We start from the raw sequence: 27,759 nt of genomic DNA on the forward strand, positions 1-27,759 counted from the left end.
AAATGTTTGGTTAGGATCTTAAATTTAATGTTTTCACTACCCTTGAAATCAATGAAAATTATTGTACCATGAATAAAAATCAGTTCACAGTAATAGGGTCCCAAATTAAGTTTATGGCACAGCTCAAATCAATGTACATGTATATTTGTATAATTGTATGAAATATTTTTCCCTTACTACATCTGTGTCCATGTTTATTTTGTTTTAAAATCATATGTTTCCCCTGTAATAGCCAGACAAGGAGATGATGAGGTCTGTAAAGTTCAGTGCCGGCTATGACGTGACCTTGACATTGATCAGCCCTCAGCCGGACATCCTTGATGTTCAGTGGGAAGCGGAGCAAGGAATACAAGGTGAGAGTTTGTTGGCTTTGAACTGTTTTTACACACATTTCCATTGTCCATTCGGATTAAATTAATTTGAAGAATTAATCATTCACTTACCAAACAATTAAATTTAATTAGAATTCTGAAAAGTATTTTAGAAAATATTCTGAAAAGAACTTCAGAAATATATTTTATGAAGTTCTTGCTATTGATATAGAGTTTTTTAAGTTTGTTAAAAAACTCTACACAGCTTAAGATGTATGGTGTACTTCTTGTTGTCTTTATGTCAATATAAACAGTTGTTTTATAATTCCATTATCTTGATAAAAGCACAAAAAAGAAAGTTACAACTTGTGTATCATTTACCTTAAAGTCATTACTTACTATTTTCAGCCTACTTGGATCCAATGATTAAGCGACTGAGCAACTACAGTAAAATTGTCATCAAATCACAGGTAAGTTTTCTATTGGTAGATAACTGTTCAGGTAGTCCCTGTCACGAACAAGTAGTACATTCAAGTCAGTATTTGTTTTGGCTTTTCTGTTTTTGAAAGAAAATTTTGGAGGTATTTTCATTGCGTTGGTGTATGTCATTTGCGTGCATTAACTTTTACCTTGGCCATAAGTGTTTTTTTTCTGTATTCAAAACAGCAAGGTCCATATTACTGTCTTTAATAATTGTTAAATTATTGTCCTTTTTTTACTGAAAAAATAACGCAACTTAGAAGTGGGACATAAACATTCATAAGGCTTTTAGGATATTTGCGTGAAATTAGGTACATATACTGCATGTAAATATATATTTTTTTATTATGCCCCCGAAGGTGGGCATATTAAAATCGCACCGTCCGTCCGTCCGTCCGTCCGTCCGTCCGGCTCTGTAACTTTCCCTTGTATGGACAGATTTTAAAATAACTTGCCACATGTGTTCCACATACCAAGACGACGTGTGGCGTGCAAGACTCGTGTCCCTACCTCAAAGGTCAAGGTCACACTTAGTGTTTATTCACAATGGAGTGCTGCATATAAGGACATAAGAGTATAGGTTGTCGTGTCCGGGCTGTAACTTTCTCTTGTATGGACAGATTTTAAAATAACTTGCCACATGTGTACCACATACCAAGACGACGTGTCGCGTGCAAGACCCGTGTCCCTACCTCAAAGGTCAAGGTCACACTTAGTGTTTATTCACCATAGAGTGCTGCATATAAGGACATAGAGTATAGATTGTCGTGTCCGGGCTGTAACTTTCCCTTGTATGGACAGATTTTAAAATAACTTGCCACATGTGTACCACATACCAAGACGACGTGTCGCGTGCAAGACCCGTGTCCCTACCTCAAAGGTCAAGGTCACACTTAGTGTTTATTCACCATAGAGTGCTGCATATAAGCATAGAGTAAAGGTTGTCGTGTCCGGGCTGTAACTTTCCCTTGTATTGACAGATTTTAAAATAATTTGCCACATGTGTTCCACATACCAAGACGACGTGTCGCGTGCAAGAACCGTGTCCCTACCTCAAAGGTCAAGGTCACACTTAGTGTTTATTCACCATAGAGTGCTGCATATAAGCATAGAGTATAGGTTGTCGTGTCCGGGCTGTAACTTTCCCTTGTATGGACAGATTTTAAAATAATTTGCCACATGTGTTCCACATACCAAGACGACGTGTCGCGTGCAAGAACCGTGTCCCTACCTTAAAGGTCAAGGTCACACATAGTGTTTATTCGCAATGGAATGCTGCATATAAGGACATAGGGCATAGGTTGTCGTGTCCGGGCTGTAACTTTCTCTTGAATGGTCAGATTTTAAAATAACATGCCACATGTGTTCCACATACCAAGACGACGTGTCGCGTGCAAGACCCGTGTCCCTACCTCAAAGGTCAAGGTCACACTTAGTGTTTATTCATAATGGAGTGCTGCATATAAGGACATAGAGTAAAGGTTGTCGTGTCCGGGCTGTAACTTTCCCTTGTACGGACAGATTTTAAAATAACTTGCCAAATGTGTTCCACATAACAAGACGACGTGCGCATGCAAGACTCGTGTCCCTACCTCAAAGGTCAAGGTCACACATAGTGTTTATTCACAATGGAGTGCTGCATATAAGGACATAGCGTATAGGTTGTCGTGTCCGGGCTGTAACTTTCCCTTGTATGGACAGATTTTAAAATAACTTGCCACATGTGTTCCACATACCAAGACGACGTGTGGCGTGCAAGAACCGTGTCCCTACCTCAAAGGTCAAGGTCACACTTAGTGTTTATTCACAATGGAGTGCTGCATACAAGGACATAGGGTATAGGTTGTCGTGTCTGGGCTGTAACTTTCCCTTGTATGGACAGATTTTAAAATAACTTGCTACATGTGTTCCACATACGAAGACGACGTGTCCTGTGCAAGACCCATGTCCCTACCTCTAAGGTGAAAGATACACTAAGTGTTTATTCACAAGGGAATTCTGAATATAAGGACATAACAATGTAGGTTGTCAAGTATAGGTGGTATTTTTTTATGTTCAGAGGAAATTTAAAATAACTTGCCATATGTATTTGACACATAAAGGCAAGATCAACTTTTCATGTACTGACCTTGTTCGTAGGTCAATGTCACATTCGGGGGCATTCGTCACATACTGTGACAGCTCTTGTTAGACTTAATTTCTTCTGAACTATTTCAAGATTAATATGCAAAATGTTCATGAAAACCTTGCATTTGTGTCACAATGCATACATATGTTTTACTATTATTTCGTTAATCTTTTATAAATTTGTTTTAATGATGAACAATGAAAACAAGATCTATAAAAAACTTTTCAAGAACCTGTTCATGTCATTGGCTAAGCTAGTTGGTGGGGAAAGCATATTTTAAGATTATTTTTTAGTCTGCACTAAAAAGTGGTCGAGTTCCAATGAGATAATGACACTTGGAGCCCACGTTAAATCTGAGCTGTGGGGTGAGATTTTAAGACATAAGAGTTGTATGATACAGGTGCTGTATTTCACGAAGCTGCACACACGGCCTACAAAGGAGGGTGGAGAGTATTTCTTCTCTAGGGAGAAACTGCCACATGTGATCAACCCACTAGAGGCTAAACTTGGTAAGTCCGTGAAGTTCTCATTGACTCTTCTTAGCTGATTCATACCTTTCAGCTGTGTGCTAGTTTTTGTGTCGCCTGAAAAGACGACATATAGGGGTTACTTTTGTCGGCGGCGTCCGCGTCCCATTTTCGCTTGTCCGGGGTATATCTCCTAAACTATTAGTGGTATCAACTTGAAATTTCATAAGTAGATAGATCTAATTGAGGGCAAGTGCAGTGCACAAGAACTGTTACTCTTGCTTCCATATTTTTAGAGTTATTGCCCTTTGTTATTTTTCATGCTTAAAGTTTTGTCCGGGGCATATCTTGTAGAATATAAGAGTTATCAACTTGAAACTTCATATGTAGATAGATCTCATGGAGGGCAAGTGCAGTGCACAATAACAGTAACTCTTGCTTTCTTAGTTTTAAAGTTATTGCCCTTTGTTAATTTTCATGCTTTAAGTTTTGTCCGGGGCATATCTTGAAGAATATAAGAGGTATCAACTTGAAACTTCATAGCTAGATAGATCTCATTGAGGGAAAGTGCAGTGCACAAGAACCGTTACTCTTGCTGCCATATTTTTAGAGTTATTGTCCTTTGTTAATTTTCATGCTTAGGTTTTGTCCGTGGCATATCTCGTAAACTATAGGAGGTATCAACCTGAAACTTATTCCGTAGGTATATCTGATTGAGGGAAAGTGCAGTGAACAAAAACCGTAACTCTTGCATCTATATGTTTAGAGTTATTGCCCTTTGTTAATTTTCAAGCTTAAATTTTGTCCGGGGCATTTCTCGAAAACTATAAGAGTTATCAACTTGAAACTTTATAGATAGATAGATCTTATTGAAGGGGATCGCAGTGCGCAAAAACTGTATCTCTTGCTTCCATATTAGAGTTATTGCCCTTTGTTAATTTTCATGTTTAACTTTACCTCGCATACTTTTTTAGCTCACCAGAGGTGAGCTATTGTGATCGGTCTTTGTCCGTCGTCCGTCTGTCAACAATTGCTAAAAGAACATCTCCTCTGAAACTACCTGGCCAAATTCAATGAAACTTGACAGGAAGCTTCCTTGGGTGTCCCTCTACAAAAATACAACAAGGGGTTACGATTGATTAACAGCAACAACAACAAAATGGCTGACTTCCTGTTTTGCTTTAACGTTGTTACCTTCAGTTCAAATGCCACCTACACTTGAAAGTTAAATGGCAACATCATTGTATGTAAATGAATAAAATGCCAATCTAACAGCTATAATGTCGACAGTAAATAATTCATCAGGCGACACATCCGACTCGCGGTGTTCTAGTGAGATGAAATTGAACATGCCTGTTATCTTATGTGTTTATACTATTTCTTTTACAAGTATTTCAAATTCAGACTAATTATATTCCCGAGTAGGTAATTAGATCAGATAATAATTATATCAGTGTTTTTTTTCACTTTTAAGGGAATGGTGGCGGGGCCCTTCCATAGGGGAAAAATAGCATAACATAATTCATATGATGCTCAACTTGTTGTCAAACCTCTTCTTTCAACAAACCTATTGCCATATTCATGAACGGCACTAAATTGCTGCATTTGCTAAATGTTTAGAGGTCAATGCTTCTCCAACAAAAGAATATATTTAGGGGATTTTTTCACCTTGGTGGGGGCAATATATATACTCTTTCAGGAGAGGAAAAGAGCTGAAAAAAACACTGTATATATTATCATCCAAACATTTCTGGGCTTTGACAAACACTTCCTTAATTTTGTTATGTAATTATAGGTTTGTATACACAAAATAATTATCTTCATAAGTTGATTATGAAGCAAAACTTAAGTTTGATATGTTTTAAATATTCAACTGAAGCGTTACTTTTTTATAATGTGACATCAACCCAACTGCTGTGTTTCCATGTAAAGCGGTGACCGTGTTCAATATCTTATCGCATGTCTGTAGGTTCCCCTGCCTCCACAAATCCAGAGCTGAACTTCCTAGTGTATGTTCCCAGCAGAAACCAGGCACCTCTCTACATCAGGGACTCACATGGTGAGAATTAACCTCTTTTACTCCTCCAGTGTATGATTTTGTGCCATATGTTGTTTGTTTTTGTACATGCATTAACTCCCATACAGGAACAACTATGAGGGGGCGGAGCTTAACAGTGCAATAACTAATGTGCAGATAAATTGCAACTCATTTCACTTATACCCATGCTAGTTATGGAACGTTGTCCGTGACAACATGATTAAAAACAGTTCCTTTACCCACAACTCTTGTTATAGAAACTACCGGTATACAACTTAACGCTTTGCATTCATGTATTATTTCACTAACTCAGGAGTGTGTGCAGTAACTATTATATGTGTATGTACATAGGTTTAAAGTTGGTGGCAGAAACAGTTTTATGCAGTTATGAAGGAGTTAATTTCTCAAAATCAGTGCTGTTGGAGGAGATTAAATAGCCATTCACATTTACAAACACTAAAATTAAATGAAATAAGGTTATGTGGATAAGATAAATCGTGAAATATATCAATTAGCTTTTCTTTAAAACGGAGAAAATTGTCACACAGAGATACCAGGATGTAAATTGGCCAGCGATGTGTTGCTGAGCCCCCAGTCCGGCAGGTTTACATCTACCCTAAAGAAAATGCCCACCAAACATATGTATACATGATATGGCCCATTATAAACTACTTTTTACCTGTTACAGGACAAAGGCTACCCAGTAATGCATTCCTTAGCCCCCAGTGGGGCGGTATCTACATCTACAATGTGCCCCATCCCCAGGAGAATGCCACCCTTCCTGCCCCTCACACCCTCGATATGGGTCGTATTATGGAAGTGTTTGTGTCCCAGCTCAGGCTGCTTCTCAATTTTAATGTGCAGGTATGTGTCCCAGCTCAGACTGCTTTTCAACTTTGATGTTAATGAAAAAGTCATGATATCTGACTGAAACTGTAAACAAATGTTGCCAGAGACAATATATATACATATATAACAAGGACCATATCTCTATCTTTAATAGTTGTAGAGTTATACACGTTTTTCCACTTAAAAAACAACAACAACAACAACAAACAGACATATGTTTGCGTTCAGCACGCATTGTACTTGCTGTGAAATGAGAGCCATTTAGATATAGGCCTTGGACTAAGCTTCAAGCATTTGTACTGGTTTTTCTGGTTTTAGCTGGTCCCTTATTAAAAAAAAGAAATTCTAGTTATTTTTAACCCTTAGGGTTGTTGTGCAAATCTTCAAGATTAGCCATAACTCAAAACCCATTCTGGCCATTTAGATGGATCATGGTACACTTATTGCCTCAGAAAATACACACATATAAAGCAAGACCCATAACTCTGGCTTAAAAATTATTGAGTCATCCCCCTTGTTTGCCTGAAAAACAACAACCGACAAATATTGGGGTTTGTTCTTTTGCACTCTTGTTGATTATTATCATTTCACATTAGATGTGCCACAGTACATGAAGGTTGTTGCAATTTAATATTAGAAATAGGCCTGTCATCTCCATTATATATCATTCAAATTAAACCACATGATACGTTATGTGAATGCTGCACTTCCTTGGCACCTAATTGTTTGATCTGTGACAGATCCTTGGAATATTTGGTTTTCCAGAATAAAGAATTGAATTAAAGAAAGGTGTCTGTCTTTCAGATAAGCAAGTGAAAAAAAGAAGGCTTTTGAAATGGACTGGTATTGGTCATAAAATCTTATGCTAATGTAAATTATATCAAGTATTATATTAATTAAATTATCAAACGGGTTGATTGAAACAAAAGTTCCAAGATATTTCTAGTTGTTTATATTTAGGACAAAAGGATAGTAGAATTATAGTTTGCACAACAACAATATTTTCAATCAAACAATTTCGAACCTCATCTGGTCTTCAGTAGAGTTCATATTTGGAATTATTTAAACTTTTGCTGTTTTAGTCGTCCACAGACCTGGATGTGCTACCTGTTGGTGTGGACGCTCTCAGAGACTGGGTAAGGCCTATTGAATACTTGAAAATAAAAATCATAATTATAAATATAGTTTTTGTTGTACATTATGCATATATGTAGTAAATTCCATCATTCTGGCTTAGCTGCTTATGAAGAAATGTCCCTAGATTCGTAACAGAGAGAAATGAATGATAGTTGGCATCCTTACATGTATGTTGTGCCGATAGTTCAAACTTTATTTATTTTTAACGAAGACAGTTCTATTAACTTATGCTTAGTCACTCTCATTGGCAAGGTGTTGTACAAGTGTGTTGTCTTGTTTAATTTGGAAACGCAGAGAACTTGAAAAAACCGAAAATTGCAGAGAAAAAAAACTTTTTTTGGCTTGGTGATCAGCAGCCAAACTCACATGTGTCCCTCTTATTTTATTTTGTTATGAAATATAGAGATTCCATCATTGTGTAACAAATAAACGCACAAACTTTCATGCTATTAGAACATAACATACATTTGTACCAACAGACATATACAAAATTATCCGAGTTGTATGCAGACTTTAAACATTTAACTGACTTTATGTATGGCCTTCTCTGTCTGTTTCTATATGTGGATTGCGATTAAGGAGTTGCTACAAACATTTAACTGACTTCATTTATTATTTTTTCTGTCTGTTTTAGGAGATTGATGGTTGGTTGAGGAGTCGCTGTGTGGAGAACCTTGCCACATCCTCCGCCTCTCTTACCTCACTTTCCCAGCTGCTGGGCAAGATCAGCAACATAGTTATCAACGACAACATCGGAGAGGAGGTGGGTGTGGTACTATCACTTTGGCTACTGTGACAGTATAATCCCATCTTTAACACCATTTCTTTAATGATTAAATATCCCTTCTGCATAAAATTATGTAAATATTTGATTTAAAGTATTAAAAACATTATTTATACAACCAAAGCATATTCTCATAAACTAAATTGGACAACTATACTAGGAATTCAAATACCGGTATTTGTGACGGTTATGTTTGGTATACAAGTTTCTTTGGTGTTTATCTATTTATTTTGTTAATGTTTAGATCTTAGTGAAATTAAAATTCATGAAGAAGCCTTGTATCCAAATATTGACCTCAGCAATGATGATAAATAATTACAATCTAAATGACCTCAAGACAAAAACACATAGACACAAACCTTGCTGGAGATGTGGCTACAAGTGGACAATTTTATTTCTCCCCCAGGTGAAGACAGCTGTGTTGGCAATGCAGGAGGCCCTGGAAGACCTTCAACAGGGGAATTTAGAGTTAGCCTACCTTAAGTCTAGGAATGCCATCAGGGCCTCAGGTATGATACAAGCTTAGGGGCTGGCTCAGTCAGGGACTGGCTCGGCTGAGGGGCTGGCTAGGGTAGGGGCTGTCAATGCAAGAGGGACGAGTGATCAAGCCAAAGTGTGTGGGAGGGGGGTAGCCTTCATGCCATCAGGGCCTTCTGGTAGGTTGGTTAATATGTAGGGGATGAGTGTGATGTGTCCCTTTAGGACCTTCAATGCAGGAAGTGATATTCAGCCTGTAGTTCAGAAATACCATCAGGGTCAAAGGAAGGCTACAAGCAGGGTAGGGATGGTTGAGAAGGGGTAGGGGTATGGACAGATGTTGGCGCTAAAACATATACTGCAGGGACCTGGAATCAGCCTATCTCCAGGCGAGGAACATCATCAGGGTATCAGGTATACCATATCCAGGATTTGTGGGGAGGGTTGTCAATATATGAGGTCCTGTAGGACCCAAACAGGTGAATCTTGAGTCAACATACCTGCCACCCAGGAATGCCATCAGGGCTTCTGGTAAACAACAACCAGGGGTGGTTGGGAGGGCTGAGGTAGGAGGGTTAGCAATGTATAAGGCTCTGTAGGACTCAAACAGGTGCCAGGGGCCTATTTTGGTCCCTATTTTTTAATACTATGTTGAGTGCCACAGGCTTATATAAAGTGGGTCATTTTATGATTTTACATTGTATAAATGGCCACAATTACAAGGAGACTGTTTCTTTATATAAGTAAACCTTTAACGTAAAAACATATTATGACAATCACTTCAGTAAAACGGAAACTTTGAAATGTTTACTTGAACATATACATGTCATACGTTTATTTCCTAAATAGCAACATTCTTGAGAACTCAAAATGTTTTGCGCTGGCGTTGTCATTTGGTTATATCAGTTTTGGATATAAAAAAACTAATTACTGCAGCACTGTCTATTCTTCCCAGTGTATTTGTTTATAAATGAAGAAATTAAAGCAGGTTGAATAATGCCTCTTTACAGCTTTTCAATTCCCTACTAGCAAGCAAAAAACTGTGAACTAAAATGCTTTGTTTCTTAAGTATCATGTTCCAACAACCCTAAAGAATAACAATAAACAGTCAAATGATGATAGCTTTTGTTTCAATGTTGAACAAATACACCACTATTTTAGATTGTGTGTATGTGCAACATTAAACCATCTAGCTTTATCTGTCTACAGTGATGTAATGGATATGGTCCCTGATTGCAGTGTCTTAAAACTATGATAATGTTATTAAAAAAAAATCTTTTTAGCTTGACTATTCGAAGAATAAGGAGAGCTATAATACTCATCCAAGCAACGGCGTCGGCGTCACCCCTTGGTTAAGGTTTTGCGTGCAAGCACACATAGGTTAATATCTCAGCAACTACCTGAGTTATTGCATTAAGACTTGATACAATGGTACTCAACCATCCAACCTACTTAATTAACCAAGTTTGATAACTCTACTTTTCATTTAATGCAAATAATAGGCCTTTATTATTTGACTTAGAAATTCTGGTTAAGGTTTTGCGTGCAAGCACACATAGGTTAATATCTCAGCAACTACTTGAGGTATTGCATTGAGACTTGATACAATGGTACTCAACCATCCAATCTACTTAATTAACCAAGTAAGATAACACTAGTTTGCATTTAATGCATATTATAGGCCTTTATTATTTGACTAAGAAATTCTGGTTAAGGTTTTGCGTGCAAGCACACATAGGTTAATATCTCAGCAACTGCTTGGGGCATTGAGACTTGATACAATGGTACTCAACCATCCAACCTACTTAATTTACCAAGTTAGATAATTCTAGTTTGCATTTAATGCAAATAATTGCCCTTTATTATTCGACTCAGAAATTCTGGTTAAGGGTTTGCATGTGAGCACACATAGGTTAATATCTCAGCAACTACTGGATGAATTGCATTGAGTCTTTATAAAATGGTACTCAACCATCCAATCTACTTAAATAACCAAGTAAGATAACTCTAGTTTGCATTAAATTCAAAAAATGGCCCCTTTTTTATTCAACATAGAAATTCTGGTTAAGGTTTTGCATGAAACCTCTTTTAAGTCAATGCTTCAGCAAATACATCATGTATTGCATTGAAACTTTACACACAGGCTCCCAACCATTTAACCTTCTTATTTAATCAAGTAAGATAACTCTATCTTTCATATTATATAATTTTTGCCCCTTTATTATGCAACTTAGAAATTGTGGTTAAGGTCTTGCATGTTAGCACACATAGGATAATATCTCAGCAACTACTTGATGTATTGCATTGAGACTTTATACAATGGTATTCAACCACCCAACCTAATTGAATAATCAAGTTAGATAACTGTGTTTTGCAAATAATGGCCCTTTATTATTACACTTAAAAATTCTGGTTAAAATTTTGCATATTACCACATTTATGTTTATATCTCCGCACATCATGTATTGCATTGAAATCTAATCTAACAGTGATCCATGCATGTTTCGCCAAAACTTCAATCCTTACACTGAAAAGCGGCGGAATAGTCGAGCGCGCTGTCTCTGTGACAGCTCTTGTTTTATAATTGGTTACATTAAAACAGCTGCTAATGGGCCGTGAATCCTTTAACATGCCTAGAGCATGTACTGTTTCAGTATTAAAGGGACTAGGCATCAGATTATACAATGCAAGAAAAATAGAAAATTTTCAAAAACTTACAGTAAATTGTCATATTCTTTTAATCATGTAAAATGATGTACTGGCATTATCAGCCTCCTTCTGACTGGCATTGACAATTCTAGGCTTGTTTTAAAGGAATACAATTTTTTCCAGTTTTTGGACCATCTGGTGTCTAGTCCCTTTAAGACATTTATTTGTGTATTTCAGAAAAGGCCTTCTTTGATCCCTCCCTTTTGGAGCTGCTGTATTTTCCAGAAGATCAAAAGTAGGTTCAGTACTTCATTTATCATTTGTAGAAAGTTCTGGGGTGATGATTATGAGAAGGCTGAAGTCTGAGATCAGACTTAAAGTGAAAAACTGCCAATCTTCATTTCATTTTCTATCTAATTCAGTTTCGATGATGAAATTTGCTGAATTTTATGACTTCAAATTTGAACAATTGTTCATATTTATTTTTATTATACAAATGTAATAAAGATGATTATTTGTTATTTAGTGAAAGTGCTCTCAGAGTTTTAGTCTGGACTTGGACTTGAGACTGTTTATAAACACTGCCTCTGATTTCTGTATTTTGTACAGTTTAATTTTCAGTTAGGACATAACAATGTCTGGTTTCAGTAATTGTAGGTATGATCAAACAAAATATCAGATGTCCAGATTTCCTGTGGCAACTAATAAAAAAGAGGTTTTCCAAGAAAAAGATAATAATACGCTGCTCGTGAAATATAGATTATGGTGCTCACTCATGAAAAGTATTGCGTTCTTAAACTAAAACAAAAATTATTATTAATTTTTTTGTTACATGCCTAATTAAAAGACAGTTACTTGCAGTTTTTCAGAATAGGGCGCAAATTTGTTTTAAATGTAATGTCAGTTTCGAAATGACTCTGTTAAACTTGTAAGTCAGTGCTGAATGCACTGAATTTTTATTTGAACGTTTGAGCGGGGTAGAATTTCAGAACTGAAAATATAAACTGATATTTTCACTACTTGAAACAGTGAAATATTATTTGATTTGATCTATCAAACACTGAAAGGCATTTAATAGAATTTTATCAGAAGTTTGTGCAACATATTGACAGACTGATTAGGGATAATTGTCAGATAATATTGATATTTTTTACTTCGCAAATTGAATTGTTCATGTCCATACTTTCAGGTTTGCCATATACATTCCACTGTTTTTGCCGATCAGTTTTCCCGTGCTTGCGTCTTTGTGGCAGGCGGTACAGTGGTGGAGGGGACGGGACAAGTGTAAACAGGAGTGATGTAATGAAGGACAGCGAACAAACATGCCGCAACAGCAGGGAATGACTTTAGAGAGCAGGATAAAAATAAAAGTAAACAGGAGTTGTATAGCAAACGACAGCGAGCATGCCTCGATGGCAGGGATTAAAGTTTAAAAACAGGATAAAATTAAATCTGAACAGGGGTGAACATACCAATTGCCTTTTCAGAGGGAAAAAGCTGCTTATATATAGATTGTCTGTTTTTGGATGAGATAAAAGTGCATTTTTTAACCTTGGCCACAGCAACTCGATAACAGACCAACATATTCTTATAAATCTTGGTACACATGTTACCTGTGACAATTGCACATGTATAGTAAGGCATATCACTCTTGTTTGAATACTTCAATTCTGAAAACACAAGAACAGACGAGCATTGGGGTTTGCCCTGCTGTGTTTTTGCTGACATCGCGAGTCTGATTCACTCCTGATTGTAAATTCTATTCATATTACATGTGACATGTCTTATCCTGATATCCTCTGAGCTTACATTCTTAAATTGCATTTATGATTTTTGATAAACTTCTAAATTGTATACATGTTTTTATTTTCATATACAATAATGAATTCAAATGTTTTCATACATTCCCAATCTATGAAAGTTAGATCCTAATATAAGGAAATCCAAATACCCTAGTAAAAGAATGTATGCCCTTATGATTGGAGGTTTATTTCTGTTAAGTGTTGTTTTGTTCATGATCGTGCAATGTATTAATCAGTGTTGCTCTTGTTTTCATTTGACCTTTGTGAAGATCCTCAAATCTGTTGTGTTTCATTTGCAGACTATTTATTGTATGTGTGATTCATGTTATATCTTTTGAAGATTATGTTTTTGATTCTGGCTGAAATGCTTTTTGTGTCCTTTATAAAGCCTTTTGAACGACAGGACGTGGTCTTCAAACTTGGTATGCACCTTTGTCATATTCATAAGATGACCCCTTTTTGGGTCAAATGTCAGAATCATGGGGACTTACTAAAAAAAAGGCACACATCCGGTTCATGGGAATATTGTGTTAGACACATGCTTTTTGATGCATATTGGACCAATTGTTAAGAACTTTGTTAAAGTTAACAACGTGATTGACGTTATGGTTGTTAACTTTTAATGTGAAATACTTGACGATATTCTTATATCTTTGAATACAAATGAGTATATCTGAGATAGTTTTCTCAAATCTTGTAAGAAGCACAGCAGATCACAATTGTGACCATCAATCTCCTAGAAGTTAATGATTGAAAGTTAACGACGATGACCTTAAATGATTGAAAGTTAACGATGATGACCTTAAATGATTGAAAGTTAACGACGATGACCTTAAATGATTGAAAGTTAACGACGATGACCTTAAATGATTGAAAGTTAACGACGATGACCTTAAATGATTGAAAGTTAACAATGATGACCTTAAATGATTGAAAGTTAACGACGATGACCTTAAATGATTGAAAGTTAACGACGATGACCTTAAATGATTGAAAGTTAACGACGATGACCTTAAATGATTGAAAGTTAACGACGATGACCTTAAATGATTGAAAGTTAACAATGATGACCTTAAATGATTGAAAGTTAACGACGATGACCTTAAATGATTGAAAGTTAACGACGATGACCTTAAATGATTGAAAGTTAACGACGATGACCTTAAATGATTGAAAGTTAACGACGATGACCTTAAATGATTGAAAGTTAACGACGATGACCTTAAATGATTGAAAGTTAACGACGATGGCCTTAAATGATTGAAAGTTAACGACGATGGCCTTAAATGATTGAAAGTTAACGACGATGACCTTAAATGATTGAAAGTTAACAACGATGACCTTAAATGATTGAAAGTTAACAACGATGACCTTAAATGATTGAAAGTTAACAACGATGACTTTATTAAATGATTGAAAGTTAACAACGATGACCTTAAATGATTGAAAGTTAACAACGATGACCTTAACAATGCTGTTACCGGCAACTATAACAAAGATCTGAACAATCCGCTCATTGTCTTTAAGGTAGATAAGAACTCACTGTTTGACTAATTTTAAGGCTATTTTTGTGCCCAGCTTTTTAGATTGGTTCCCATGCAAAAACTGACAATTTATAATACAAAACCTTTAAGTTAAAGCTGCACTTACCATTTCTACAACTCATTTTTTTGTTTAGGAAAGAGCAAATTTTTGCGTAAATATCTGCAAACTAATGATAAAAGATTGCTGACAAAAGGTCAGAATTCCGTTCGAAAATTAATGTTTTATGGCTTAAACCTAACGGTTTAAGAAAAATGCATAAAACATCAATTTTTGAACTTAAATATAAAAATCTGTGATCCAGTTTTTTGTCAGCAGTCTTATATAACTGGTTTCTATGGATTTTCGCAAAAATTGGCTCGTTTCAAGCATTTTTTTTTATAAAAGTCAAAACGTCAATCTGTGAGAGTGCAGCTTTAAGTAAATACCTTACCTATGCTGGTCTGTTTAACTTTTCTATTGTTTTTATGCCCCCGAAGGTGGGCATATTAAAATCGCACCGTCCGTCCGTCTGTCCGTCCGTCCTTCCGTCCGTCCGTGTGTCCGGCTCAATAACTCGTGTCCGGGCTGTAACTTTCCCTTGTTTGCTACATGTATACTTAAACATGTGCCTACTCCTGGGATAAGATACAAACCAGTTGTATATGTATTTGAAATCAGTTTTAGTAATTTAATATATGTGAAAAATGTGCTAAATTCATGTGTTTTACAAATATAGGTATGTCATATGTGCTATGAGAAGGCAATTATGAAAGAAGATCTTATTTATTTTCTATTTAGAAATCTAACAAAGTTATAAGGTTACTGAATTGTTATTATGCAATGTTATGGCGTGAACTGTATGTCATGGAGAATTTAAAAAAAAATTTGTATATATTTATGACCTCTATAAACATGGTGTCTTTTAGACTTCTTTGGCAATATTCACGAATGACTTGACTCTAAGTTTGGGATTTGAAACTTTAAAATGCTTATAGTATTTTCATTGTAGAATTGCTATTTAGAGAGCAGTCATAGAAAAATAGCTGCGTATGTTTAAAAAACATTTTACACTAATTCACTCATCTATTTCAAACTCCGACTCATGATGTTGGTGGATACGGGCCCTGATATCAGTCATATTTATGTTTATGTTAAGTGTTATAACTGTTTCGGAATAGATGTACGGTTTAGGTGAATGTAACTAATTTTTGTATCTGTATAATTGAAAAAAATAAACATTTTTGTAAGGTGTAAGATACACAAACATGTTTTTATAACTCTTTAGCATGATGTTTTAGAAAATATTGGAGAAAGTAAATGAATATATGTTGTTTTCACTCACAGCGTTATACTTGCATTTTTCTGACGGCAAAATGCATTTCATATCCGTTACAAAACTTTACCTTATACTGTATACATATCATAGGCTGTACCAGCTGGACAAAAGTCTTTGTAAAGGATGGGGATTTCGTCCGTCTTTGCGGAAATTGGTGTCCGTCTTTGCGGAAATTAGTGGATTTTGTCTGTATTTGCGGAACTTGGTGGATTTTGTCCGTCTGCGGAAATTGGTGGATTTTGTCCGTCTGCGGATACTGGTGGATTTTGTCCGTCTGCGTAAATTGGTGGATTTTGTCTGTCGTTGCGGAACTATGTGGATTTTGTCCATCTTTGCAGAAATTGGTGGTTTTCGTCCGTCTGCGAAAATTGGTGAATTGTGTCTGTCTTTGCGGAAATTGGTGGATTTTGTCTGTCTTTGCGGAACATGGTGGATTTTGTCCGTCTGCGGAAATTGGTGGATTTTGTCCGTCTGCGGATATTGGTGGATTTTGTCCATCTCTGCAGAAATTGGTGGATTTCGTCCGTCTGCGAAAATTGGTGAATTTTGTCTGTCTTTGCGGAAATTTGTGGGTTTTGTCTGTCTTTGCGGAACTTGACGGATTTTGTCCGTCTGCGGAAATTGGTGGATTTCGTCCGTCTTTGCGGAAATTAGTGGATTTTGTCAGTCTTTGCGGAAATTAGTGGATCTTGTGTGTCTTTGCGGAAATTGGTGGAATGTGTCCGGCTTCGCAGAATTCGGATGGGATTTCCTTATTTGCAGAAATTTGAATTGGGATTATATCCATCTGCAGAAATTGGTAAGGGGAATATGTTTTGGAGACTTTGCTACACTCATACCTGTTATTTACGAAGTGATCAAACAAGTTACATTTATAATCACAGTGAAAAAAAAAGAGGTTTGCAAATCACTACTTGTAGGGGTACGTGTACGTGTGGACTTCCGTTTTGTGCACTACGTCATCATGGTGCAATTTCAGAACGGCCTGTACGGTAGCACGTGGGGATTGATTCATTCGGTAATAAGCAAACCTACACGTTCCAAGTTTAAATTGCAATTTTGTAATCGACTATTAAACTGAACTGCAGCTACACCTAGAATAACACGTACCCCTTTATATAACCTATGTTTAAATTGCAATTTTGTAATCGACTATTAAACTGAACTGCAGCTACACCTAGAATAACACGTACCCCCTTATATAACCTATGTTTAAATTGCAATTTTGTAATCGACTATTAAACTGAACTGCAGCTACACCTAGAATAACACGTACCCCCTTATATAACCTATGTTTAAATTGCAATTTTGTAATCGACTATTAAACTGAACTGCAGCTACACCTAGAATAAAAAGTACCCCCTTATATAACCTATGTTTAAATTGCAATTTTGTAATCGACTATTAAACTGAACTGCAGCTACACCTAGAATAACACGTACCCCCTTATATAACCTATGTTTAAATTGCAATTTTGTAATCGACTATTAAACTCAACTGCAGCTACACCTAGAATAACACGTACCCCCTTATATAACCTATGTTTAAATTGCAATTTTGTAATCGACTATTAAACTGAACTGCAGCTACACCTAGAATAACACGTACCCCCTTATATAACCTATGTTTAAATTGCAATTTTGTAATCGACTATTAAACTGAACTGCAGCTACACCTAGAATAACACGTGCCCCTTTATATAACCTATGTTATAATAATAATACGTTTTTGAGTGAAGTGAAATGTTTTATTGTACAAGTTTTACAATATACGTATATTCAATAAACAAGAGGTATTAACTCAATCTGTTAATTACCAAGCAAACATTTGCGAGTATTTTACATAAAAAGTACATGCAAGGGAAATATTACATATGCATTTTGAATATGACATTGTATTTTATGGAATGTTATGTAGAAGCAGACGCTTAAACCTAACACAGAGTCTCTATCATGTGGCCTTGAGTGCTTTAATCTTTGAATAAAAAATATTCAACCATTACATTATTTTTGAAAGATGATCATGTTTCAGAAATCGTTATTTTCGTAAGTGTTCTGTAAAAGGGTACATGGATTGTCATAGTAAAAATCCCTACCTGAATGCGCATGTAATCGATTTAAAAATCAATGAAGTCATGAAAAGTATATCTACAGAATGATATGCTGTTATAAATTTGTTCAAATTTACAAGCTCCGTCGCAAAGCCTTCTGAGCAATTCCAGAAAAAGGTCGTTAAATACTCTCAGATTCAACGATATTCAAACTCCCCTTTTAGATATGCGAGTGACGCCTTCTAGCGAAAACGCGGACGTGTTAAGCTAAAAGCAGATGAAAGGGTTTATTAGCGTCTATGAGTTGTTAAGGTCAGAATGTAGATGCTTTGCCGCTAGTAGCCATTTAGTATATGAGTTGCAGCTAGGAAGCGTTTTGTAGTTGAGGCCCCACGAATAACGGTTTAGTACATAAGTGGCCGCCAGTAGGCGTTTAGTTCATAACTAGCGTTTACTTCATGAGTGGTCGTTAGTAGCCATTTACTAGATGTGTTTCCGCTAGAAGCCGACGTTTAATATATGAGTCGCCATGAGTAACCAATCTGAAGAGACAATAACGAATAGGTAGCGAGTGACCGCTAGTAGCGAGTGGCCGTTAGTAGCGATTGACTGCTAGTAGCGGGTGGCGAGGGGCAGCAAAAAGAAAAATGTGAGAGAAGCCTGGGAGCCGAGGAAGGAGAGAAAGAAGAAAAAGTCGAGCATGCGTGCCACGTCCGGCCACTCGACTTCCGGGTATGGGTCCCGCGGGGGCTTCTGGAGGCAACGGCACACCTGGCACCCCACCACCCGCACCACCGTCTTCATCCAGTTCGGCACCTGAGGAAAGGAGAAATCATCTCTAGACATCAGCGAAACAAGTGTTTCCGACAACATTCATGTCCGTTTGGTAGAAAGCAAATATATATCTTATTCTATTATTATATATATTTTTATAATATCTGCTTTATGTAGGTAATATTTTATTAAATAAAAAGGCATTTAATTGCATCTCGTTGACGATCGGTTGTAGCTCAAGGCAGACTTAACCTTTTTTTCTTCAAGATTTTTGTTTGGCAGCATAAATGTCTTCAAAATGCAAATCTGTGAAAGACTACTGAAGCATGAACAGAAAGAGAGATATAAAATTAGCAATGTGGGTAAATTCCAAATAAATCCTACAGAGGCGTAGTCAAAAACAAAGATTTTGTTACCAGTTTTTGGACCTACCATATTTTTCGGACAAATGCAATTCTTTGTTTTATTGTCATAGGAGAAGAAATCTTACTGTAGTGTGGTCCTCTCCTGCTTCAAAAAGACTTGACTTTTAAAGCGCGCCCTTGTTAACGGTTTTAAAGATTTGATGTTTAAAACAACTTAAATTAAACCCTATTAAATGGCGGGGGTTGGGCAATAGCAACGGAAACATTAATAAAAAATGGCCTTACTTTTTCTTTCGCCGGTTTTTGGTAGATCCGGGACATGAGTATACAGGTGATGTTGATGAAGACGCTGAAGCACATCATCAGGAACACGTAGATGCACAACAAAGACATCGGGCTCGCGATCTCAGGCAGAAATCCCATTGTCGTCTGCATCAGGACCACGAACGACAGGAAACACGTGATGCAGAAACCTGGGAACGTGGGATATAAGATCTTAAACTATTTTTAAATGAAACTGCCAGGGGTAGGGGCGGTTTTCATAAAACATCTTAAATAATGTTTTAAGTTTAGTATCTCGAATCATATGAGTTAATGGCTTAATAATTTCTGAATTCCGTTATTGTCATTGCTTTTATTGAAAATACGCTCTGTTATGTTTAAAACACTTATATTAGTTTGTAAATTTCATTTTGAACATTTTAAAAAAATGACTTAAGTTAAAAAATTACTTGAAATGTTTTATGAAATACCAGCCCAGGGGTCTTTTTTTATATTTTTGTCTTGGATCGAGCCAATTTTAGCGAAAATCCATGGTCTTAAACCGTTAGTAACGGCTTAAGCCACAAAACATTAATTTTCGAACGGAAATATGAAAATCTACGATCTGATTTTTCGTCAGCAATCATTTTTTATTGGTTTACAGATATCTACGCAAAAATTTGCCCTTTCCAAGACAAAAAAAAAGTTGTCAAAACGTTCAATCTGTTGAAAACACCGTTTCATTTCTTTTAATTAGACTATTGAACATTTAGGAAATTTACTTAAGTAAAGGAATGACTTAAGATGTCTTATGAATACCGGTGCAATTTCATTAGACGAAATCTTAAATCTATAGAAATATCGCAGATGCCAAAATCTAAGACTCTATAGACTCTATAGACTATCATTTCAACTAACGCAGAAGTTCTTGAATGAAACTGGTCCAAGGGGTGGGAGGTGGGGGGTGGGGTATCAATAAAGATCTTAGTCAAATTAAGACATAAATTAAATTTACCTTAGTATAATAATCTCAATATTTTGCTTCATATTTGTGTGAATTAAACTTAAGTCAGAATTAAATTTTAAAATGAACAGGAAGTTGAGGGAAAAAAAAACGCGTAGAAAAGCATGATAAAAATGCCAGAATGTCAGGCCTATACAAAAGGAATTAGGAAAGAGCTTAAATTTCACTTAAATTAAAAGCAATCCTTTTAACTGTTGAAATTAAACGGAAATGAAGGAAATTAATGAATTACATCGCTGCAGCAAAAAAGAAAGATTCTAAGGGCATGTTGAATGGCAACGAATGGAAAAAAAACGTGTGTACATTTAGTATTGGAATAAAAGAACTCTATTTGCAAAACGAGAAATGTTTTTTAGAATACAACCTACATTCTCAGCCAATGAAATTGCAATCATTGATTACAAGGCTATATCATTGGAATTTCAACTTTCGCAGGTGAGTAAGAAGGACTCGTTCGCTACGCTCACTCCGTCCATTTTGAAACATTAAAATGTTACTTTATGTCAGCTTACTATTAAGTAGAGACATCATCGCGGCATTGTTTTAAATTTCCACTAAAAGCATTTATAAAACAAGCTTAAAGACAAACAAATATCAGATGAAATCCTTATGACATCCTGGCATTGTTAATGCTTTTAGACATCGTCAAGGGGATAAGGAATTTAAGAAAAGTTCTTTAAATATGTAAAAGCATTTGAAAAAATAATCGCGCAGATCAAAATTCAACATCAAACAGCGCTTTAGAGGTATTTCCATACAGCCGTATCAAAAATATAATATATTCAGTATCAGGGTACAAATATTCACCCCAACAACACATTAATTATTAATTTGATATCGTACACTTTATGATTCTGAATGAAGAGTAAACAAACCAGCGATGGATCGATTTTACTCAACAATTTTTAACTTAATTATAAAAGTAGAAGAATATCGATGTATTGACAGCGTGTATCTTCTTTGACACTGAAGTCTTGCCTTTGTAAACAATTATTTATGACTGGCACATTGACGATATTTTCACCGCCAAGGTATCATGTACAAGTCATTGTAGCTCAGTGTATGTGGATGTTATTCAGACCCTCAAAACGGCAATCTCTTGTAATGAATGGTAAGCACCCAACTCCCTTCGTTAACCATCACTATGCGCGCTTTTTGTTGCAGCAGGAAGACATAAGAATGGAAAACTATCCCCCATGCCCCTCTACCCCGATATCCAAGTACTCACCGATATGTTTACCGCTCTTGGCTAGCAGCAGGTGGACATATATATTGAAATCCTTCAACCATACCATCCGCCTCTACTCCCAGCACTCGCCCATTCGTTCACCGCTCTATGCGGGCAGCAGGTGGACATATATATATTTAAATCCCTCACCCATACCATCCGCCTCTACTCCCGGCACTCACCCATACCATCCGCCTCTACTCCCGGCACTCACCCATACCATCCGCCTCTACTCCCGGCACTCATCCATACCATCCGCCTCTACTCCCGGCACTCATCCATACCATCCGCCTCTACTCCCGGCAATCACCCATACCATCCGCCTCTACTCCCGGCACTCATCCATACCATCCGCCTCTACTCCCGGCACTCATCCATACCATCCGCCTCTACTCCCGGCACTCACCCATACCATCCGCCTCTACTCCCGGCACTCACCCATACCATCCGCCTCTACCCCCGGCACTCACCCATACCATCCGCCTCTACTCCCGGCACTCATCCATACCATCCGCCTCTACTCCCGGCACTCATCCATACCATCCGCCTCTACTCCCGGCACTCACCCATACCATCCGCCTCCACTCCCGGCACTCACCCATACCATCCACCTCTACTCCCGGCACTCACCCATACCATCCGCCTCTACTCCCGGCACTCACCCATACCATCCGCCTCTACTCCCGGCACTCACCCATTCGTTCACTGCTTCAGGCACGAAGAAGGACGACTGTGGTATGTAATTCTATATGCATCACCTTCGCCCAAAATCCCCCGACACTCACCGATGCGTTTAACGCTCAATGAAATGAATGAGACAACGGTATGAACCCACATCCCCTGTGCCCCTCCGCTAAATATTACGCCACTTACCGATACGTTCGCCGCTTTCAGCAGGCAGCAGGAAGACAAAGCCGTTGAGTAGTCCTAGCAGCAGGATGGGCAGCGCGATATTAAACGTGAAATAGAGCGGCTCCCGCTGGATGGTCAGCCGGAAGCGCACGTAATCAGAGCCGTCGGTCGTGAACGTCTGCGATTCCGTGCTAAAAAATAATAACATAAGCATTTGTTTTAACTGATACAATGTCATTAAAATTTAGACTAAGGTGTATGTAAAACAAAATAATAAAAATAGTATTCGGTACTCGAACGATCGATGAAGTATTTGTTGCAATCCAAGACATTTTTATGCCAAACAAAGTAATCTGATTTCGATTGATCTGCAGCGTTATTGTTATCATTATCGTCGATGAAACGGTCGACATAGTATTGCCGTACTAAGCTATAATTTTGGTTCAAGCATTTCAAAAGTAATCGCTAAAACCCAGAGTTGTATAAAAAATAATTAAAATACAACCTTTTTTTTTAGCCAATTAAATTGCGGATAGGCAATTATTAAGTGAATTTGGTTGAAAGTACTACGCTAAATCATTAAGAATTTTAACTTTCGTGGGCGTTTAAAGGTCTGCAACTAATACGGGCTCATTCGCTAAGCTCACTCCGCCTCTTCTTAATAATTAAAATGTAAGTTCATGCCATCTAACTATTACATATATACTTCATAAAAGCTGCCTTGCATTGCTAAACGGTACCTATGACGAAGGAAAACGTAAGTAATGTTTAAATATGTATAAACTAAACATGTGATAGTAGTTTTTTATAGAATGTTTTTATGAATATGGTTCAATGCAGGGGGTCTCCATCCCCTCTAAAATTGTTCAAGTGAACTGTTCAGGTAAATGTGGTTGAAAGATGTATGCATACATTGCACCAAAATGCACCTTTTAGGACTAAAAATACAAAAATACAGATAAATGTCTCGAGGCAAAACCCTTAGAGTGATCTCACCACTCAGGTAGCCCCCATGAAGTAGAAAACCTGTCGGTCTAGCCATCTCCGTGGCCTAGTGGTTAAGGCACCGCCTACGGAGCGGGAGGTCGTGGGTTCGATTCCTTGCCGCGTCATACCGAAATACAAATGTACGTTAAAAGTTGGTACAAGTAGCTCCCTTGCCTGGCGCTCGGCATTGAAAGAGGTGTACTCAGTACAGGTTTAACCCAGGCAAGTTGTATCCCGTGTATCGGGGCTTCACACCGAGCACGTTAAAGAACCAAGAGGTCTCTTTGCAAAGAAATCTAGGGTATCGCGCCCGGATCTCTTGTACCTCACTCTGTTTCTTCAAGTGTTCCAATGTCTGGATTTAACTGCGAATTGCTGTCACTTCTATATCATGTCACTTATGACATATAAACACAATTTAAGTCGTGGTGACATCACGGCGGGGTCAAGCCATAATGCAGCTAATGGGCGCGGGCAGACCTTGATAAACTCATTTCCATTATAGAAGCATCCTGTAGCTTATGTCGATCTGCCCGGAGACAGCGTTAAAGACGTTTAGAGATGGCAAGTCCATGTACATGTTGATCTGCTAAGAGCCATTCGCTAGGTTTCTCACCGGAAAGTTGTCCGTAAGTAGCTACCATCATTGTATTAGTGGGTGTAGATCCCTCCGTAAATGCTCCTCTGTGTAGCCCAGTCGAAAGTTGCAGTGGCAGAAGGCGGACAATTAAACACCAAGTCCTTAATGATTAAGGCAAGAACATGATGGTTGCCTATCTGCAATTTGATTGGCTGTAGATGTAGGTTGCATTTTAAACGAGTTTAAAGTTAAACCTAACAGATTACATCAAACCGTGATTTTAAATGCATAACTTGTGGCCTATCTTGAAAGGCGGGCATATCCGTTTTTTTTGACAACTGAACACCGTCCGTCGGACCGTCATTATTATGTTTACAAAACATATTATTCCGAACCCCAAAATATCGTTTAAAGGCTGTTGTTTTTGGTTTTAATGTGGGATGGGGGAGTGAGTGGGTTGGTGGCTGGTGGGGGGTGGGGGGTGGGGGGGTTGGTAGTTCCCAAGCTCAGCTATTCAATAAAATGATTTGAGAATCTTAAAATGATTCTTTTCTAATATCACTTAAATCTGTTTCGTTTTACTCCGTCAGAGCTTGACGGATTGTAGCCGTCACCAGATTTCAGGGACAGAAATAAAGTCTAAAATGCATAAAATAAAAATATGGACCTTTAAAAGTCTATTCAATGCCTAGTTTAGTTCTTCTATAAGTGACCCCCCCCCCCCCCCCGATACCCGTGTATTTTGTTCACAATCTTTTTGTATTGATCTTAATCTAATTGCGTAATTGGCTTATCAGATCAGCGATCTGTATATCCTGCTGTGCAGTTTTGGAGGTTTTATCATTGAAATGGACCCTAAATGGCCCTGAGCCAGTAAACCAATAACAGGAATTTGGCCGCTTCTGTGACATCAGTGCAATTAGCAGGAGATGCACAGCAGGGGAATGTCATGCCAAACATTCCTTAAACTAGGCCTTTAACCGCTTTTCTTCAAGTAGCCAAGTGCAAGATTGCCCCGTACCTACGGCAATGATCCGTGGACAACATGTCAAATACAGTCCTTTATTTATCAATCAGAACATCGTCGGCTATTATCAAAATAAATAGACTGTCGTCCGAGCCGAGAAGTTATAATTGTGGCATTCGTTGGCAATTAAGCTATTGTGTGATGACAGATATCTTTGTCATCTTCATTATGGTAATATGTTCGTATTAATTAATGCTAACGCTATCAAGTGCCTTTGACATTATCTGTGGACTCATCATTAGCATCTATTGTTTTAAACGGACCTTGCATTAGTTTAAGTGCGTCATATTCAAGATCACGGGGACAGCACAATATACATTACATTGACTGATTTGTTAATATACCGTAAGTCAGACTTGTAGACGAAGAATAAAATATGATACAGCTCACTGACCTCCTAGAAATAACATGTGGCATGTTTTAAATTGTTTGATAAACGTAATATGTTAATATGGTTCTTGAAAAAATTAACACGCACTAATTCTCTTTATGATTTGAATGTCCAAACAACTTACACTATAATGATGGGGTGTTGTCTAAGTGTACATTGTAAATGCTTAAAATTGCAAGCAAAATCCTTAATGACTAAATATTTATAAGGTGATCCGAAGGAAATACTCATATCAGCAGCTCTGTCAACTTTTATCAAGCCCAGCCATGCAGAAACTCTGTATACGTATATGTCAATATTTGCATTTCACCTGAATACTTACTTAATCGATTAGTACCATTACACCAAGGCGACGGTGACGATGACGATGATGATGATGATGACGATGATGACAGGTGAGACTAATGATTTTTTTTGTATTTGTAAGCGGAATGCCATCTGGAACTTTTAGGATAAGATGGATTCACGCGCGTCAGGGCGCAAACAACATACGAGGCCTTCCCTAAACCCTGCTTATCAATGTTAAGAGCCTATTCTGGGGGTTGATGTGAATGGCGGCTCACGACCTGTGTTGCGCCTTAACTTGCGCCTTTTCTAATGTCAAATCACGGAATTGCCTTTTTATTTACTGAGGCGATAAAACGTATTTAACATTTAAACGATAATGGTTCTATATATATACCTACCTGATGATTTTCCAGACTCCGTTCGCCTCGGCTGCGGTTGTGTCCCATTCGGAAGACGTCACGCTCAGAGTGATTTCGCCGCTCAGGTAGCCCCATGCTGTGTACGTGAAGTCGCAAACTTGTCGGTCAAACGGGTAGAACGTCACATCCGGTGTGCACGAGGCACGGAGTAGGATGCGCGGCTCCCAGTTTACGGTGGCCGTGTTGGGGTACGCCAGTGAGTAGCGGAGCTTGTACGAGGTGTCGCCAATGTCCTTCACCGTATCCACAGCGTTCACTAACACGATGTTGGGAGCCCATGCCTTGTCGTAGTCAACCAACACATCTGCAGACACCCCAGGCGTGGTGTTCAACAATGAGCCCACCAGAGTTGATGCGACAACCTCGTCTTCCCATTCCAGCAGCATGCTACCGCTGATGTCGATCTGCCCGGAGACGGCGTCGAATCCGTTTAGAGATGCCAGGGTCATGGACATGTTGACTTGCAACGCGCCATTTGCCAAGTCGCTCACCGGAACTATGTCCGCCAGTGGCGTGCCGTTATTGTAGTAGTGGGAGTAGATCCCCTTGTAAATGCTCCTCTGTGTAGCCCAGTCGACAGTTGCAGCAGTGTCACCATATTGGCCATGAATCAGTAAGAATCGCAGAAATAAAATCAGCAAATGTTCAAGTTTAAGTAACATCATTATTCCTCTTGTGTCTGATTTCTCAGTCATAACATAGGCATTGGAACTATATACTCGTAGTGATATCAAAATTTTAGTTTGCAATACTCAAACGATATAAACTAAGTAAAGGCCCACCAATGCAGTCCCTGTAATCAGTTTAGCTCTGATCAATATTCTTTGATATTAAGCCTACTATTTTTACGAACGATTTCATAGGACGTAAATCAGAGTATTGATAAAATAAATTGAAGGATTAAATATTTTTGAATGTCCAATGTTCAATGTCGTGCAATCACTACATTCATTTTTGAATGTCCAAAGACATGCCAGCACGACATTCCTTTTTAATGTCTAATGACCAATGCCGTACCAGCACGTCTTTTATTCACTGAATGTTCAATGTCGTGCAATCACTACATTCATTTTTGAATGTCCAAAGACATGCCAGCACGACATTCCTTTTTAATGTCTAATGTCGAATGCCGTACCAGCACGACATTCATCTTTTGAATGGCTTAAATAAAATGTCGTGTGCTTTAAGGTAACTTCACTCAGATGACCAGTAATCTCAGAAAACGAGTTGACTGTTAAAATCAACTTGAAAAATAAAGTCATGGAAGCAGCTGACATATGGCGTAAAACGGACAGACCCGGTCATCAAGTTCGAGTCCCGATTACTGACCGGAAGTCCATCGTGAGACTCGTTCAGGGAGCGGTGTCAGACATATACAGATATTAAGTTCATTCGGAATGTGAATGGAAATGCTTGTTGAATGCCGAATCCACACCAACAGAGGCAAATAGAGCCATGTGATAATTATTTATAAACGTTACAGAATGTGCACATTTTTTGTGAAAAAAAAGCGTTCGGAATGCTATGGAAA

The 27,759-nt window shown here is 37.8% G+C and overlaps 2 protein-coding genes across 2 annotated transcripts in view; one reads left to right on the top strand and one right to left on the bottom strand.

The window, feature by feature from the left end:
• LOC128211115 (GPI transamidase component PIG-S-like) overlaps positions 1–15,983 on the top strand; it is a 30,076-nt gene extending 14,093 nt beyond the window's left edge. Inside the window, exons 7-16 of the mRNA XM_052915533.1 lie at positions 233–353; positions 720–781; positions 3,320–3,428; positions 5,356–5,445; positions 6,113–6,288; positions 7,356–7,409; positions 8,045–8,173; positions 8,601–8,703; positions 11,558–11,615; positions 12,510–15,983. Coding sequence (XP_052771493.1) covers positions 233–353; positions 720–781; positions 3,320–3,428; positions 5,356–5,445; positions 6,113–6,288; positions 7,356–7,409; positions 8,045–8,173; positions 8,601–8,703; positions 11,558–11,615; positions 12,510–12,618 — 1,011 coding nt within the window. The 3' untranslated portion in view covers positions 12,619–15,983. The remainder of the gene's footprint in view (positions 1–232; positions 354–719; positions 782–3,319; positions 3,429–5,355; positions 5,446–6,112; positions 6,289–7,355; positions 7,410–8,044; positions 8,174–8,600; positions 8,704–11,557; positions 11,616–12,509) is intronic.
• A 1,794-nt stretch (positions 15,984–17,777) lies between these two features.
• LOC128211116 (acetylcholine receptor subunit beta-type lev-1-like) lies at positions 17,778–27,003 on the bottom strand. Its single transcript, XM_052915534.1, has 4 exons — positions 26,208–27,003; positions 22,558–22,727; positions 19,457–19,644; positions 17,778–18,848 (listed from the first exon to the last, which is right to left on the bottom strand). Exons 1-4 carry the CDS (start codon positions 26,921–26,923, stop codon positions 18,645–18,647), a joined length of 1,278 nt encoding a protein of 425 aa, XP_052771494.1. The 5' UTR covers positions 26,924–27,003; the 3' UTR covers positions 17,778–18,644.
• Between the last annotated feature and the right edge of the window lie 756 nt (positions 27,004–27,759).

The sequence above is a fragment of the Mya arenaria genome, chromosome 12 (genome assembly GCF_026914265.1).
Source record: "Mya arenaria isolate MELC-2E11 chromosome 12, ASM2691426v1".
Taxonomy (NCBI): domain Eukaryota; kingdom Metazoa; phylum Mollusca; class Bivalvia; order Myida; family Myidae; genus Mya; species Mya arenaria.

What these genes read in the sequence shown, in the direction of transcription:
- LOC128211116 (XM_052915534.1), bottom strand. Translation starts at nt 26,923, where the DNA reads ATGACTGAGAAATCAGACACAAGAGGAATAATGATGTTACTTAAACTT. An exon ending in GGAGTCTGGAAAATCATCAG is followed by an intron (nt 22,728 to 26,207) that starts GTAGGTATATAT and finishes ATTATTTTTTAG; the next exon opens with CACGGAATCGCAGACGTTCA. An exon ending in TGAAAGCGGCGAACGTATCG is followed by an intron (nt 19,645 to 22,557) that starts GTAAGTGGCGTA and finishes CCACGTTCCCAG; the next exon opens with GTTTCTGCATCACGTGTTTC.